The following is a 15,981-nucleotide window of genomic DNA, read 5'->3' on the forward strand; positions in this document are numbered from 1 at the left end:
CTTCTTCCTGTTTTCTACCTGTTGCAAGAAGCAGGGGAGCATGGGGATTTAGGAGCGAGCGGGGATCCCATCCTGCGATGCGGGAGCAGCGCGCGGTCCCCCTGCAGTTGCTTTGCAGCTTCCCAGAAGGAAAGCACCAAAAAAACAGCAGCCGTGGCCCTACATCAGCCCACCCGCCTATTCAATTCCAAGCTGGCATTTTTGGTTGGAATTAGTAGATATTAATAAAATAGCTTCCCTCCACCTCCTCCTTTTCCCTTTTAACAAGCGAGATGATGACTTGGGGGAATTTCTCTGCGGCTGAAAGGTTTCCATGACAATGGCACCTTCCAGGCGCTCCAGCAGCAGCCGGCCCCAGCCCCAGTGCTCACCCCCAGCTTCTCCCCGTGGGCCAAGGGAAGCTGAAAAACCCATGGGGGCAAAAGGGCTGAGCCCCGAATTAACCCCCTGCAGCCCCATTGCAGCGCATGGGGTAGGGATTTAGGGGCTCGGGGCTGATCCAGCCCCCCGGCCCTTTTCTGAGACCCTCGGGCTGAGCCGATCCCCCCCCAGCCCAGCGGCCCCCAACAAACCAGCGCCTTCCACGGCCGTGTAAGGAGCCTTTATTGCCTCCTGCCAGCACCTTGAGGCCGCTGGTCTCACCTCTCTCCCTGCTGGCCCCTTGCAGCAAGAGGGGGCCATGGGGCACGGTGTGGTTCATGCTCCGGCCACCAGCCGCTGTCAGCCTGGGCCCCCCCGCTGGGTTTTCAGCACCCGCCACCCCCAGCCTTGCTGGGTCACCCTTTCTGTGATTTTCATTCTCTGAAAAAAAAACAAAAACCACAATGCTCTCCCCCAGAATGGTACAAAAAGGAGAATTTCCAAATTTTATGGATAGGAAAACTGAGGCACAAGGGAAGAAAACAACAGAAGCCCCCAGGGCCAACCAAGGACCTGTCCCCCCCCCAGCCCCAGCGCAAACAGCTCACAGCCAGACCACACAGCTCAGCCCGCGGTTGGGTTGGGTTGGTTTTTCCTTTTTTTCCTCTTTTAATCAGTCACGTCAAACTACCGACCGCCAGCTCTGTCTCGGAGAAAACAACAAAAGGCACACACGAAAATAAAGTAAAAGTCCAAATGCCTGAGAAGAAAAAAAAACTCCAGATCAGAAAAGTGATTTCTTGAGACACTGTTTGGAGTTTTATTGGCAACAAGGCTCTGCCTTCCACATGCTTGGCCCCGGCCTCACAGCCCGCTGCCTCTTCGCACCGGGCACCCCCCCGTCCTGCCCCGACAGCCCCGAGAATCCCCAGCGGGGTCTGGACCTGTCCCCTGCACCCCTCCCGCACCCAACCCCGGCAGGACAGGGACAGCGCCTGCGGAAGAAACCAGCCCAATGAAACATTCACGATTGGTTTTGGTTAAGAACCGAGGGAGGTGAGGCCAGCCCCAAGTGCGCTGGGGCCCCAGAGGCTGTGTCCACACCACGGGGAGCACCGGGGGCAGCCAGCACCGGATCTGGGACCCTTTGTGCCCGGGAGAGGCCCCGGCAGCACTGGCACCGCTGTGCCCTGCGGTGCCGGGACCGGGCACCGTACCCTGTATCTCCTCGCCTTGCTCTCCCCCAGCTCCCGCTGGGAGCTCCCCTCTCCTCAACCCCCCCCTCCCCTTTGTGCAGGAAGCCTTGAGATATTTCAACCACACAACTCCCTGACACACTCAACACCCCAAAACCACAGTAGGGCAGAAAGAGCTGGGGCTCCGGCTCCCCCCTCACCTCGGGAGGGGTCCAAAGCCCTACAACGCCGTTCCCAGGCAGCCTTCACAGGCGTGGAGAGGAGGGGAAGAACAAGGGGTGTATGTTATAAATATAAAATCATATCTGCTACAAACAGAAGACTTATATTGTACATCTTTGACCCATATACACAAGAACACAATATACACAGAACGCCTTGGAGGAGCGGGGGCTTTGCGAGGGGCATGAGGAGGCCCCCGCTCCCCCCACGCCAGGAGGGGCTGTACCGACAGGACGTCGGTCGCAGAAGGTCTCAGCGAGCCGACGAGCATCATTCGAAGCACACGGGGGTGGAGTGGTCCCCTCGCCATGCCCACCAACACCTGGAGGAAGGCGAAGAGGATGGAGAGGGCAGAGCATGAGCAGCTCCCTCGTGAACCCACAAAGTGCTCGGGGTCTTCGGACACTCGGAGTGAAGCCAGGCCCTGAGAAACTTCTTGCCCTGCAGCCCCGGGGAAGGTCTCCGGCCAGGCAGTCTCTGATAAGGCATTTTCGTCTGGGAGTCGGATCAAACTGCGTCTGAAGAGAGAAGGGAGCGGGATGGGGCAGCGCACACAGGCGCGAGGCGGCGAGCACGTGTGTATGCGTGTGCAGCGGTGGGCAAAGACGCGGCAGCAAAGCCAAGGCAGTCAACAGCTGGACGAGCCCTGGGCAGGGGTGGGAGAGGACAGGAGGGCTCCGTCCTCGGCTCAGTTTTTTTCCTACAAAGCTGCCCCCGAGCCCCTTCAAGCCTCTCTCCCTGGCTCGGGCCACGGGCACGAAATACTGACGGTGGTTGGAGTGGCACACCAGGCGCGTGGAGTGGCAGACAGGCACACAGAAGAGTTAAGACAAGTCGATGTGAGCTTTGTACAGCGAGGAGCAGCTCCCGGCTGGAGTGTCCGAGGGACTTGGGACGACAAAATGCCACAGTGATCAGATCGGGCCAGGAGGAGGAGGCGGGCACAGGGCAGAGGAGAGAGTCGAGTCCTGGCACCTATCGGCGGTAATGATTGGGAGCGTCTGCAAACATGTACTTGAGTCTGTAGGCTTCAGCGAGCAGGAGACCGATCTCTTCGTTGCCCCAGTGTATCGTGGGCAGGTTTTGTAACAACATTAGAAGGCCCTGAAAGAGGGGAAGATGCTTAGTTTGGGGCAGCTGAAGGCAGAACACAGCCCCACGGCAGGCTCAGGGCACGAACAGAGGCAGCAGCACTCAGTGGCTTTCACTCGTCACTCTCGCGGGTCCAAAAGGCTCAGAGGCAGCATTAAGGAGCGTTCAGGTCCCGCTCTGAATGCGGGGAGCACCTCAGGTGCCCCCCAGACCACAAGGGGACATACTGCGACCAAAGCTCGAGCCCAGGGAAGAGCTGGTGTTAGGTGTTTGCAGCCTCCAGCCGAGCACGGAGGCTCAGAAGTTACTGTTAGGCAAAGATGCCAAGACCAGAGGATCTGGGAGCCAGTCCTGAGATGGGGGGTGACCAGGCCCAACGGTGGGCTCTCACCTAGGGCAGTTCCCTCCCCTCTTCCCCACTCCCAGAGACTTACTTGGAAGTCTTCCTCATCTAGGATCTCCTTCCGCCACTTGATCAAGAAGGCGGCGCAGACGTACAGGTGGAAGTGGGAGAATCCCTCCGGCTCCGACTGCGGACAACAAAAAGGCTCTGGGTCAGCTCCCGCAGCTCCGCTAGACACAGACATCCACGTCCGACTGTCCCCAGCCATCTGGGAAAGCCCCAGGGGCACGCTGCTTTGTTTCCCTCCTCCCCACGCTGCACGGGGAACGAGCCCCGCAGCGAGCAGCCTGCGTACCTGGTAGGTGTCCCAGAGGCGGATGGTGCAGCGGAGAGGCAGCTCCCTCATCAGCAGGTTGTTCATCCAGCGGAAGGCGAACTGCAGGTATTCGACCTCGTACTTCCTAAAGTGGTTATGTACCTGCTCTGAAACAGCACGCTTCACTTACACACCTGGGGAGCACCGTGCCCTGGCTCCCGCGCGAGGCACTGCCCCCAGCACGCCGGCTTCCTCACGCTCCAAGGCTGAGACCTCCTCTCAAACACCTCCACTGCTCATCCCGTGCTACCTCCCCAAAGTCCCATCCCCAAGGGGCTTTTTGGCCAACCCCAACTTCCATGCCTCGTAGGCAACCCCCCTGTGCTAAGGGTGCTACTGGCAAAGGGAGCCTCACGCGGCAGGAAGGGCTCCCGCCCTGCCCCAATCCCCTCGCCACCTACCATCGATCCGGCTGACCAGCTCCTCCAGGGCTTTGACTTTCTTCTGGATCCCCGGCTGTGCAAAGGTGTAGTTATCCTGGGGGGAGAGGCAGTCGGTCAGAAGCAGATCTAACACCTGGAAACAACCCGTGCCCGACCCCCGGCTCTGCAAGGCAGCGAGCCGTGGCTGCTGGGCGCCGGGATCTGCCTGCTGTGAAGTCCCCGGTGGGACAGCGCTGGTTGTACAGCTGCAGCAGCTCGTTTCCCCAGGATTTTGCCCCCAGATCATGCCCAGTGAAGCAGAAATCTGTGAAACGCTGGGACCCGCTGTCAGGGGACAGCCAGCCAGGCAGAGCCTCCGCGAACTTAAACGCCAGGGGTGCTGCAGGTGTGCCTGGCTACTCAAGGGCTGTGCCAGGGATACAGAGCTCTCACCCAGAGACAGGGAGAAGACAAGGGTGCTGTACCCACCCCAAAAAGGGGGGGACTTCCCTGCGGCCCCAGAGGCTCACCTGTATCCCGTCCAGCAGTTTGCTCATGCACCAGAAGCTGTCAGCCTCGATGCTCCGTAAAACGTCCTGCGACAGGTTGGTCACGTCGAAGTTCTCCACGTCCTCCTCTGCAGAACAGACGGGGAGGAGAATCAGGAGGGTGGGGGGACACCAGGGGGCTCACGGGGACACCGAGGGGCTTTAAGGCTGACTGCACCCAGCACGGAGCCGGACAGCAGTGCCGTGTACCGGAGGGATTGCAGAACCTCTCCTCCTCGAGCTGGGCTAAGAGGAGAGCTCCGGCCAGCAGCAGCAGCCCCGTGCACGGAGGAGCCTTGCTGCAAGGGCTGCGTTTGGAGCAGAGCCCCCCAGGAGGGCTGCTGGCAGAGGCATCTGCAGGAGCCGTCACCGCTAAATTGACTCAACGGATGGCAGGGCTCAACGGGCTCATTTCCAAACCCAGATGCTCGGAAATCTCAACAGGCAGCTCTGATCTTGCTTGGAAAGGAGCAAGAGATGGAGGGGATGAGCTCGGGGCCGGAGCCAGGCCACCCTCCTGGCTTAGATACGCTGCCACAGGTCGGCAGCACCGTGAAAACCGATGCCACCAGACCCTGGTGGCAGAGGATGGGAAGGGACGGACGGAGCAAACGGCTCCAGCGCTGCTCCCAGCTCTGCTCCTCACCCGGGGCAGCGCTCAGCTCCGGAGCACGCTGCCCCGCTGAGCTTTAGGACAGGCTCAGGCTTCAGCTGCAGTAGTCTGGCAATCTGATAGTGCAGAAAGCTGCTGGTCATCACCCAAAATTAGCAGTCACTCCTCAGCAGCACCCTCAAATGCCCCAGGTAATTAGCAAGGCAGGCAAAGCCTCTGCGTAGCAGGTATCCACCTCGTTTCCTTCATAGCTTCCCCCCCAGCAGGAGGAGCAGGGACATGCTGAGGACTGTGACGAGGCCGCATGTGCACAGCCAGGACCGGAGGGGACAGGAGGCTCGGCCACGCCGGCAGCCCCGTGACTGGAGGCGAGGCTGCTCCGTGAGACACCGAGAGACCAAAACAGGACGAGACCAAGGCGTGAGCCTGGCCTCGTGCCGAGCAGCTAACCCAAGTCTGTGAGCTCCCACCTCCGCCTGCCGGCTCGCGGCGAGTCACAGACACAGCACGGTGCCCAGACAGCAGCGACGGCCCTGCCGAGGCAGCCCTTCAAAAGCTCTGATGCGCTAGGAGAGGCAGCTGAGCAGCAGAGCGGGTCCCTCCTACCCTGAGGCTCCGCATCCTGCGGACAACAAAACCGCTCAGGAAAGCCCGAGGGGTTTGTGGTGGAGCAGAAGGGGCTACACAGCACTGAGTTTCCCTCCGACATTGCTGATCTTGTCCTTGGACTTAGCCTGCCCCACAGCCAGGCCAGGAGCAGGTAACCACCGAGGCAGACGTACCTCGGGCTTCTGACCCCGAAGCCTGGCTTCAAATCCCAGGCTCTTAAGACAGAAGGGGATGGGAGACGTTGCCGAGATGTTGCTTCACTGAATTCAACTCAAATGCAGTTTTTTTATCCTCCAGTACAACTTTCAAAGACAGCTGCAAGGCCACGCTCGGCGAGAAAGCTTCGGAGGATGAAAAGGGCTGGAGGATGGCGTGGCCCCAGACGGGTCCAGTGCAGCACGAGCTCGGCAGCCACGCGCAGAGGTGAGCCCTGCCAGCCAGCACGGCGCACGGTTAGGAGAAGTCACACCAGGGACCCGCAGGCAGCTCCAGCACTTGGGGGCAGGTCTCCTCCTGCACAGACAGCTCGCTCTTTACCTCCCGGGAAAGAGAACTCACGGCAGGCGGGAGCAGAGCCCCACGCTGAGCTTTTTTCTCTCCTTCGGACTCTAAGGAGCAACGGCACGTCGCGGAGATCAGCCCTGGCCACACGGGGCTACCACGGTGGAGAGCACGGTGGCTGTCCTCTTCGCGACGTCCTCGGAAGACACAAATCACTACTGGCTCACAAAGCCCTGGCTAGAAAGTGGAAGGTTTCCAGGGACTTCAATGAGCTTTGGATCAGACCCAAAGATATTTGTCGGGCAGGATTTCTCTGTCATTGCTGGAGTCTTGGGAAGTCCTTTTTTCTCCTCGCAGTGAAAAATCACTTTAGGCACAGGGATTACGGCTCCCTGGCGTTACTGTCAGCCCCGAAACACAGCTAGTGCTGGGGAGAGAATAAAAATCCCCGAAGTGAAGAGGGCTTGAGCTGGGGCTGAAAGCACCGGGCTGACAAGAAAGCCACCAGCGGCAGGGACAAGGCGATTTGGCCTTCTGAAACTCCCGGCTTGACAGACACACCTGTACCGACGGCACCGGACAGGAATCGTTACCTAAATGACTGATTTTACATCCTCAGCGGGGTCTCTATACTTCAGTCTCCCCGGCGAGCTCCAAGTTCAAGCCCGGAGGGGAAGATCCTCCCCCTCCCTCAGCTCTGGGCATCGGGCCTTTGACAAACCCCCCCCCCCCCAGTGCCTCCGAGGCCCCATCCTCCTGCGAGCCAAGCCCATTGAAATGCAAATCCACCCGGAGCGCTTCAGCTTGCGGGGAGCTCAGCGAGGTTCCGCAAGCGAGGGCGACCCAAGCAGGCAGCAAAGATACTCTAAGGTCAAGGCGCGTCTCGGGGGAACGCATCCCCTCCAGCGAGGGGAGCTTTTCGGGTGCCAGCACTCGACGCCATTTCGGACGCTGCTGGTTGAGAGGCAGCTTGGAGCAGCGATTGTCACCTTCCTGTCACTTACCGACGTATTCAGAGAGGAACACGACAAAGAACGGAGTGACCAGGTCATTGATGCCCTGCACGTAGCCGCTGGCTGGGTGTCGGATGGCCCAGATAAACAGGATTCTTTCAAAGATCTAGGGGAGAAGGAAGGAAAGCAGGGACCTGCGTTAGCCGCGCACGAAGGAAAAGGCAGAAAAGCAAACCTGCTAAGCTCAGAGAGCGAAGGTCATGCGCCGACAGGCTCTTCTGCAGCAGCATGGCCAAGGTAAGAAGCACGCCAGCCCTACGGGAGAACCCTCTCTGATCCATGGATCCCCACAAAGCCGATCCACTCTTCCCAGAGCAAGCAGCCCACCTCCTCCTCAAAGCCTCTGCCTGAGGAGCTGCAGATGGCCGCTCTCCAAGAGCCACGCGGACAGCTACGGTTGTTCTCCGGGCTCTCGGTCCAGCAGCTACCAGCACGGCGCTCCCAGCAAGATGCCACGGAGCAGGACAGTTCCCCCACCGCAGCTTCTCCGCCGAAACAACCTGGGTCTGATATTTCCAGCCCGCCCCAGGACGCCGCGCACACGCTGAGGTTGTGTCCGCGGAGGACAGATGCTCAACACCTCCCGGCCACCTCTCACACCCGGCCCTGCCCGGCTTCCTCCCAAACCACGCAGAAGTGGTTCAAAAACGTGTGACCAGAAGTTCGCTTCAGGACTCCGACCGATCCTTGGCTACGTTTTATCAAAACCAAGGTCGATCTCATAATCCTCAGGCTCTCAGGCTGACACGTTTCACAAACCCGGGGCACGACCGGGCAGCTGAAGCAGGAATTTGCTGCTCAGAAGCCGTCGGGAGCTGTCAGACAGCCCTGCAGAGCTCCCTCTGTCTGAGGGCAGCGCTGGTCCGACCCCGTGCACAAACAGCCCCGAGCCCACGGTGATGCGGGGCAGGAGCCTCGCTCCCCCTTACCTCCTGGACAAGCGGCTGCTGGAAGAGGGGGATGAGAGGGTTGGTCCTTGGAATGTCGATGTGGATCTGGAAGACAGCGCAGGTTATACGCGCCGGCCGTACCTCGAAGGGGCACAGTAACTCAACACAGGCCACCAGGAGGGAATCCACCCTGCAGTGCCCCCCAGGCAAGAGCTGGGCTTGCTGACAGGCACTGGGAGGGCACGGATGGCAGCTGCACGAAGTCATCTACAGCTTTACCTCCAACCTCCTTTGCCCAGGTCTGGTGGTCAGAGGTGGGCTGGGAAAGAGGTGGGGTCTGGCATCCAGTTATTTGGTCAGTTTAGGGAAAGATCAAGCCAGAACTTGTAAGGAAAAGGGCAGAAGCCATCCTAGCACGACCCCAAGTGCAGGGGCAAGCAGCAGCCAGGGCGATGAAAGGAACGCAGCGGGGCAGGAAGCCGGGCAGAGGGCTGGTACCTGGCGGTAAGTATCTTGGTGGTGCTCCTCGTTCCGGGAATCGTAGTACTGCTGGATGAAGCCAAAGTACTCCTCCCGCTTGCGCTGCAAAGTCAGCTTCCGCCGCTCCATGTTGGCGGGGAGATAACCCTGCGGCAGGAAACCTCACGTCAGGGCACCCCCCCCGTCAGGGCAGACCCCCCAACCCCGGCCACAAACCGGCCCCTGAAATCCCGCCAGGCTGCTGCGCACCTGGAAGGGTCGCACAGACCCTGGGGGCAGGGGAAAGAGCGTTGTGGGTTTGGGCTTCTTCCCAGCCCCCAGCGCCTTTTCCAATCCGGCACAACCCAACCTTACAGGGTTCAGTTTCCCAGAGGAGAACAAACCACGTTCCCAGCACCTGCTCGAGGAGGATTTAGCAACTGATCGTCCCCCTGTACTCGGCTCTGGTGAGGCCGCACCTCGAGTACTGCGTTCAGGTTTGGGCCCCTTGCTACAAGAAGGACGTGGAGGTGCTCGAGCGAGGCCAGAGAAGGGCTACGAAGCTGGTGAGGGGCCTGGAGAACAAATCTTACGAGGAGCGGCTGAGGGAGCTGGGACTGTTCAGCCTGGAGAAAAGGAGGCTCAGGGGTGACCTTATTGCTCTCTACAGGTACCTCAAGGGAGGCTGTAGCGAGGTGGGGGTTGGTCTGTTCTCCCACGTGCCTGGTGACAGGACGAGGGGGAATGGGCTTAAGTTGTGCCAGGGGAGTTTTAGGTTGGATGTTAGGAAGAGCTTCTTTACCGAAAGGGTTGTTAGACACTGGAACGGGCTGCCCAAGTGGTGGAGTCACCATCCCTGGAGGTCTTTAAAAGACGTTTAGATGTAGAGCTTAGGGATATGGTTTAGTGGGGACTGTTAGTGTTAGGTCAGAGGTTGGACTTGATGATCTTGAGGTCTCTTCCAACCTAGAAAATTCTAGGAACTACGCTCCTTGGCCAAAAATCCTACAGCTCGCCTGTCGGCTGGGCACGGGAACAACACGAGTAAAATTGCACCTGGGACGCACCAAGGCGTAGGAGCGTGTCCCTAGCTCGGCACAGGCTGCCAGATTCTCCCCCCACCCCCCCCGGCCTCCTGCGCCGCAGCTCCGGGTACTCACTGAGAGGAGACGCCACGTCACGGGCCGGACCTCTCTGGGCACGCCGGGCCAGCTGCATTTCCTCAGCTCATCTGCAAACGGACAGTGGTGGCAATGGATTAGATCCTAGGCGCGTCCAGGCACCACTACACCTAGAAGGAGAGGAAAGCCCAGTCTGCTCCTGCAGGCTCTGGAGACACTGAGCCTCCAGCAAGGCTCCACGTCGGCGGTGACCGGGGGGTGCAGGGACGCTGCCAGCTGAGCGCGGGCTGCCGGGGCTCCCCTCACGGCTGGGCTCGGCTCTCACGTAGAACCCAACAGCCCCCCGTGACCCCAGCATCGGTTGTGAGATGGAGAAAGGCTGGAAACAGGCAGGCAGCTGGTGGAAGGGGTTACCAGCTGCCAGCAGAGCGATTCACGCAGCTACCCCACCGGTAGCTCTGCACGCAGTGACTTTTTCCAGCCTGGAGCAGACGCTGTTTCAACCTGAACCGTGATTTTTCCACCAGCCCCCCCCCCACCTCTGCCTCCTCCTCCTCCTCCCCACCCACAGGCGCCCACGTTGCCACTCACCCAGGTCCGTGTTGTGGCTGGAAAGAAGCTGCCGGAACTTCTCCAGGCGGGTTTTCTCCCTCACCGTCATGGGGGGAGCACCCGAAGCGTTTTGGTCGGAGATTCGGGCGACGAGAGGAATGACGGGCCGGAGGGGGAGGGACTGCTGCTTCTGAAGGGGGGTCCGCACGCAGGCCTCCTCTGCGAGGAACGGAGGCCACGGTGAGAGCAGGAAGGGGACGGCACCTCCCCAACCCCACCGTGCTCCGCTGAGCGCTGCACGAGGCTTGCAGGTGCCACCTCTCCGCCCCAGCCCCAGCACTGGTGGCCCGCAGCGACGTGCTGTTGCTCTTCCGTCCCTTCCCCTCATTTCTTTCCCTTCCTTCCTCCTGCATCCCTCCAGACACCTGCCTGCCCGCGGCCAGCCTTCCCCCACCACGTGTGAGGAGACGCGAGACGAGGCAGAAGGGAGCTGCGGGAACCCCAAAGGGAGCGACCTCCAGATCGGCCTCTCTCACCTCTGAAATAGCCACGGAGCTAATTGCGAGCGCGGAGAGCAGCAGCGCAGGGCTGCCAATGCCACCTGCTGGCAGCGGGGAGCCGCTGAGTTACACCCAGAGCACAGCCTGGGGCAAGGAGGAGGGAGCAGGGGCTGATGCCTGGTTCCCTGCCCGAGCCGCACCCAACTGGGCTCTCCAGGGCTCCGGCCCAGCCTCGATGAAAGGCAGCACATCGTGACCAAGGATCTACCCAACTTCCAAAACCCCTGAGAGCCCAGAAAACGGGATCCTGGAGGACAGAGATCCCTGTACGCAGGATATGGAAGCAGAGATTGAAGTGGAAGTGGAAGAGAATGGCTCCCTGGAGCACGGGATGCTCTGGAGGAGCCAACGCCGCTGCTGGGCACACGCCTTGCGCCCCGGCCTCTTGGCCACCACACGGGAGAAGCAGCAAGAGGCCGGGCTCAGCAGTCGGCCAGGAGGGCGCAGGAGCCGGGGGCTGCTCTTACCAGCAGTCCTGGAGAGCTGGGCCTCGCTGCTGGACTTGATGACCTTGCAGTTGGTGGGCACGTCGCTGAACGCAGACGGGGCCCGCTCGGGTTTCGCCCGCAGCTTGCTGTGGTTCTCCAGGACCTGGGCCGCCGTGGCCTTGGCCACTTTAGAGTTCAGAGTTTGCAAAGAGGAGGAGGAGGAGGAAGAGAAGTCCTCGTCTTCATCGTCGCCGATGTCCCAGGCATCGCTGGTGTTGCGGGCAAACTCATGGAAGCTGGAGGCCTTCTTGCTTTTCATGGGCAGCGCGTTGACCTTGGAGCGGTCCTTGATGAAGCTGGAAGCCGGAGAGAAACAGCATCAGAGCAGTGCCGTGGGACCAGCCCGTTTTCTTTCCTTCCCCATGTCCTAGCTTAGCTCCCAGTAGACTTTTTCCAGCTTCCCAGTTGCTCCTCTCAAAGGCAGGGCATGCGCCGTGCCTCTCCAGCCTGCCCGAGCCGGCGCGCTGGTGCCAAGGAGCAGCTGGAGAGCTGCCAGGCTCCTGGGCTCCGAAGGGCGGACGGGAGAGACGCACAGTTCCTCCAGCTCTGCCTCCCCCCTACCAAACCCAGGTGGATTAACACACGGAAAAAGCCCCCCGCGACCTGGGGAGAGGCATGGCAGAGCCCGGACAAAGCCCGTCCGCGCTCCTCGACGTTCCTGGCCCAGCTGCGGTCGCTCCCAGGGGACCGACCGGGCTGCTCCTTCCCTCGGGTGCAGGAGGAGCCCTGGCATTCACCCTCACGCCGCAGAAGTCAAAGTCCACCAGCTGAAGCGTCACCAAGAGGGGAACCGGCACCGCTACGCGGCCGAGACAGGGCCGAGGAGGCCGTGCAGAGCGGCGCTGCCTCTCCCTGCGTGCTGCCATCCCGCTGCTGGGCGCCTTCACCTCGCCCTTCCCACAGCTTTTCCCTCTCCGAAGGGCGCAGGACGCTGAGGGACGCGCCCGTCTCCTTTCCCGTGTCTGAGACGGATTTCTGGTGCCCGCAAAGGGCACCAGGAGGCAAGATTCCTCCCCCCCCCCCAAGCTTTCACGGAGCCCAGGGTGGCACCGCGTGCCCCTGCTGCTTTTTTTGGCACGTGCCCAAACCTCGCGGGGTCTCAGAGGGGAGGCACAGAAGCCGCGGGGTCGTTTCTACGTTCCCAGTGACCCAGACTGGGACACAGACTGCCCGCGAGAGGGAGGAGGGGAAATATCATAATTCCAGGGGATGCCCGAGCCCTCTGCCCGCTGCAAACCCGAGCCCAGAACCCGCCCAGCGCGCGGGCTGCGTCCGCGGGAGACACGCGCCACTCACTTTTTGGTGAGGCGGGGATCCAGCGGGGGATGCTGCGCTCCGTAGACGGGTTGGATGCTGCGGGAAGAAAGAAAAAGAGGTGGTGCAAAAAGGCACAGGGCACCCCCCAACAGCCTGCTCAGCCCAGGCCGGGGTCACGCCTCTTGGGCGCTTTTGGGAGCCAAACGCAGACTGAAAGCAACTTCGATGAGCTTCTGCCTTCAAAGCCTCGGATCCAAAGCGCCAAATTCCTCTGAGGATTTGGTCCTTGCAGCAACGAGAAGCCTGGTTTAACCTCCCGGGTTCTCTCCAGCCTGAGCTGGGATTCGGGACCTCGAGCAGGAGGCAGAGATCTGCCCTGTGCCGCACCACCGCCTCCCTCACCCCGCGTCTCAGCCCCCGCCCCAAGCACTGAGATCGTTCTCCCCCTCTCCCTCGGGGGGCTTTCCACCTTCGGGATTTCACACCCCCGAGCCCTCCGGAGCAGGGAAGGGCTCTGTCGGGTGATGCCGGGACACCTCGGCACCGAGGTTTGATCCCCCACACGCGGCCGTTCGGGCTCGCAGCCAGAGCCGAGCAGGCGCCGGTACGGCCCGGGGATCGACGCCGGGTCCAAAGCCCAGCTCAAGCGACCACCTCCCGCGGGGTCTGCCGTGAGGCGCGGCCCCGGCCCTGCCTGCGAGGGGACGGGGAGCCCGAGGGCTGCGCGGGGAGCAGGGTCCCGAGGAGGAGCTGGTAGAGACGCGCAAAGCGCTGCTGTTACAGGCTCTGGATGCGAGGCAGCTCCTGAGCCATGAGCTCCGTTGGGGTGACTCCTCACGGCCACCCCGCAAACCACGCTCGGGGCTGCGGGAAACAAACCCCGGCACGCAGCTCGGGGACGAGGAGCTGGTTCAGAGCTGGTTCAGAGCTGGCACACGAGGGACAAGGAGGGACACAGCTCCCCTTGGGGCTGGCCGGGCTTCCAGGAGCTGCAGCTGGAGCCCGGCAGGGAAACGAGCGGCGCCCGGCCGTGCCGGAGGGGGGCTGCAGCCCGGGAGCAGCTGGAGAGCAGGCGGGGGACAAGGCGGTGCCGGGGAGGTGACAGCAACGGGTCCAGGGGGCCGGGAGGGACGTGGAGACCCGGGGTAGGGGCTGGAAACGAGGGCAGAGCAGGAGGAGGCTGGCGAGGGGTGGGCCGGCTGCTGCGGCGGCCATGCTCCGGGGCCGGGAGGCTCGCTGGGTTCACCCACCAGCCATCGAGCCCGGCAACGAGTCTGCTGATTAATTAGCGTCGGGGAGTCAGGACAGCTATTAAACGGAGGCGGCCTGGTGGGTGGGCACGGCAAGCGGATCATCGGGAGCAAGGAAAACAAATCCCCCCCCCCCAAACACACACACCCCAGGATGGGAGCCGCTTCCCAGTGACTCACGGCAGCTCCCAGCAGAGCCCCGGCACCGAGGTGACGTCCTGGGAGAGCGGGCACAGCGCTCCCAGTACGGGGACCAGGAAGAGCCCCCCGCTGCCAGCAGGGGACCGCTGCCAATTCACACGGAAAGGGACAAAACGATGGCGTGAGCCAGCGAGGAGGGGGGGTGGCAGCCAGCTCGGGGCGAGGAAACGCTTTCCTGGTGCGCTGAAGCCATCGCTCGATGCCCACCAACGGCCGATACGACAGCCGAGGGTCCCGTCCCCCACGGAGCTCTCTTCTCACGGGTCCCCGAGCGAAGCCCCCGGGGCTGCTCTGACAGCACCAGGCCGGGCTCCCGCACGAGCAGCTGAAGGAGATGCCTCGGGCAGAGCCGGGGGGCTCCGTCCCGCACCGGCGAGCGCCGCTGCCGCGTGGAGCGGCTTCTGCCCACGCCTGGATCGCTCGGGTTTGCCCAGGCTCCCCCCGTGCAGCTCGGCGGAGGTCGGCGCGCAAACACCCACAGCTGCCAGGCGGTGCCGTTAGGGCCCGCGGGGCGCTCCACGGCTGTCCCCGGGACCGACCCGAGCGGGTCCCCGAGCTCACGTCCAGGTCCCCAAGCTCCACGCAGAGGGGCACCGGCACGCCCCGCGTCTGCGGCTGAGGAACCCGAGGCCGGGCAGCCGCAGCGCCGAGGGGCGCTGGGCGATGACTTCGTTTACTCGCTCTGCTTCTGGTTTTCCCTACCTCAGCTTGAATTCGCCGTCCCCGCCTGACCCGTGCACGGGTGGAAGGCTCGGGGCAGGCACCACGCTGCGGCAAGAGCCCCCGGGGAGGGGGAGTAGACCCACGCCGTGCTCCCACGCTGCCGGGACGCGTCCCCTGTCCTGCTGCATCCTGGGCTGCGCAGGACGAGGCGTTTCCCATCCCCTCTACGCTCAGCGCCCGGTGACCGAACTGCGCGGCGGTGCCACGGGGATCGCAGCAGGGCCGGGGTTCCTGACGCCGCAGCAGGAAGCCCCCAGAACCTCGGAGCCCCCAGAACTTAGAGCAGATCCTGATCCCCCCCCCCCCCCCCCACCGATAAATAACGCAGCCTTCCTGCTCGCCTCTCTGAGGAGCAGGAAACAAACAGCCGCACAGGGACGCGCGGGACCAACCTGCCAACGCAGCCCGAAAAACGTCAGGGGGGAGAAATCCCGATGCAGAAGCCACAGGGCAGCACGGGAGACGCGAAACCACGTTTCCCACCTCTGCCACAAACCCTGAATCGACAGGGAAACAGCACCAAGTCAAAGCTCGTCACCCCAAGCCTCCCAGTTCACAAAGCGTCGCGGAAAATGAACCCAGCGCGGCCTCCACAAGGTCCCGAAGCTTTCCTCCGCCAGCTCGTCGGGGGGGGGAGCAAGGGAAGGAGAGAGCCCAGAATCTGCAGGGGAAGACCTTGCAAAAGTTCACAGCGGAAACACAAGAGGCAGCTCCACGCCCGGTGTCGTCCCACCTCCGCTTTCCGTACCCTTCGGGGTCGAGGCCCGAGCCCTGCCCGTGTTCCTGGAAAGGACGGGCACGTGTTTCGGGCTGGTAACGCGCCTCCTCCGCCCCGGAGGACAGCGGGGGATTTAGGAACCCGTCTGGAGGCAGGGGAGAGCTGTGCCAAGGCCTCGTGGCTGCAGCGCGTTGTCTAGGCAGGGCCGGCTGCCTCCCAGACCGGTTCAACCCGGTCGCGGCGTTCCCGAGGCGAAGCAGCTCCAAGGCTCGGGGGGAAGAGAGCCGAGGGGACGGGGGGGACGGGAAGGGACCCAGGGGCTGGGAGAGGAGTTGGGGGGGGGGAACGCGCCGTGCTCCGGCCGGGCTGTCCCAGCGACAGCGAGGGGAGTGAAAGCCCGTGGGGGAGAAAGCTTGAACGGACCCCTGCGGGATCGAACGCCAGCTGGTTTCACACCGGGAGGGGAAGGGCAGGGTTCAGATGAGGCAAACGAGCACCAAGGCGGCCCCAGGAGGGCCAGAGGCAGC

General features: G+C 62.4%; 1 protein-coding gene across 1 annotated transcript in view; it reads right to left on the reverse strand.

Moving 5' to 3' along the window:
- Window positions 1–1,025: 1,025 nt before the first annotated feature.
- The window catches only part of TBC1D22B (TBC1 domain family member 22B), a 15,592-nt gene continuing 636 nt past the window's right edge, over window positions 1,026–15,981 (reverse strand). Inside the window, exons 2-13 of the mRNA XM_035347368.1 lie at window positions 12,602–12,658; window positions 11,285–11,601; window positions 10,297–10,476; window positions 9,745–9,815; window positions 8,624–8,752; window positions 8,165–8,230; window positions 7,227–7,341; window positions 4,482–4,588; window positions 3,991–4,066; window positions 3,569–3,696; window positions 3,305–3,400; window positions 1,026–2,882 (exon numbers count right to left, since the gene is read on the reverse strand). Of these exons, the coding sequence (XP_035203259.1) occupies window positions 2,754–2,882; window positions 3,305–3,400; window positions 3,569–3,696; window positions 3,991–4,066; window positions 4,482–4,588; window positions 7,227–7,341; window positions 8,165–8,230; window positions 8,624–8,752; window positions 9,745–9,815; window positions 10,297–10,476; window positions 11,285–11,601; window positions 12,602–12,658 (1,471 nt within the window). The 3' untranslated portion in view covers window positions 1,026–2,753. The remainder of the gene's footprint in view (window positions 2,883–3,304; window positions 3,401–3,568; window positions 3,697–3,990; window positions 4,067–4,481; window positions 4,589–7,226; window positions 7,342–8,164; window positions 8,231–8,623; window positions 8,753–9,744; window positions 9,816–10,296; window positions 10,477–11,284; window positions 11,602–12,601; window positions 12,659–15,981) is intronic.

This window comes from Oxyura jamaicensis, chromosome 26, assembly GCF_011077185.1.
Source record: "Oxyura jamaicensis isolate SHBP4307 breed ruddy duck chromosome 26, BPBGC_Ojam_1.0, whole genome shotgun sequence".
Taxonomy (NCBI): domain Eukaryota; kingdom Metazoa; phylum Chordata; class Aves; order Anseriformes; family Anatidae; genus Oxyura; species Oxyura jamaicensis.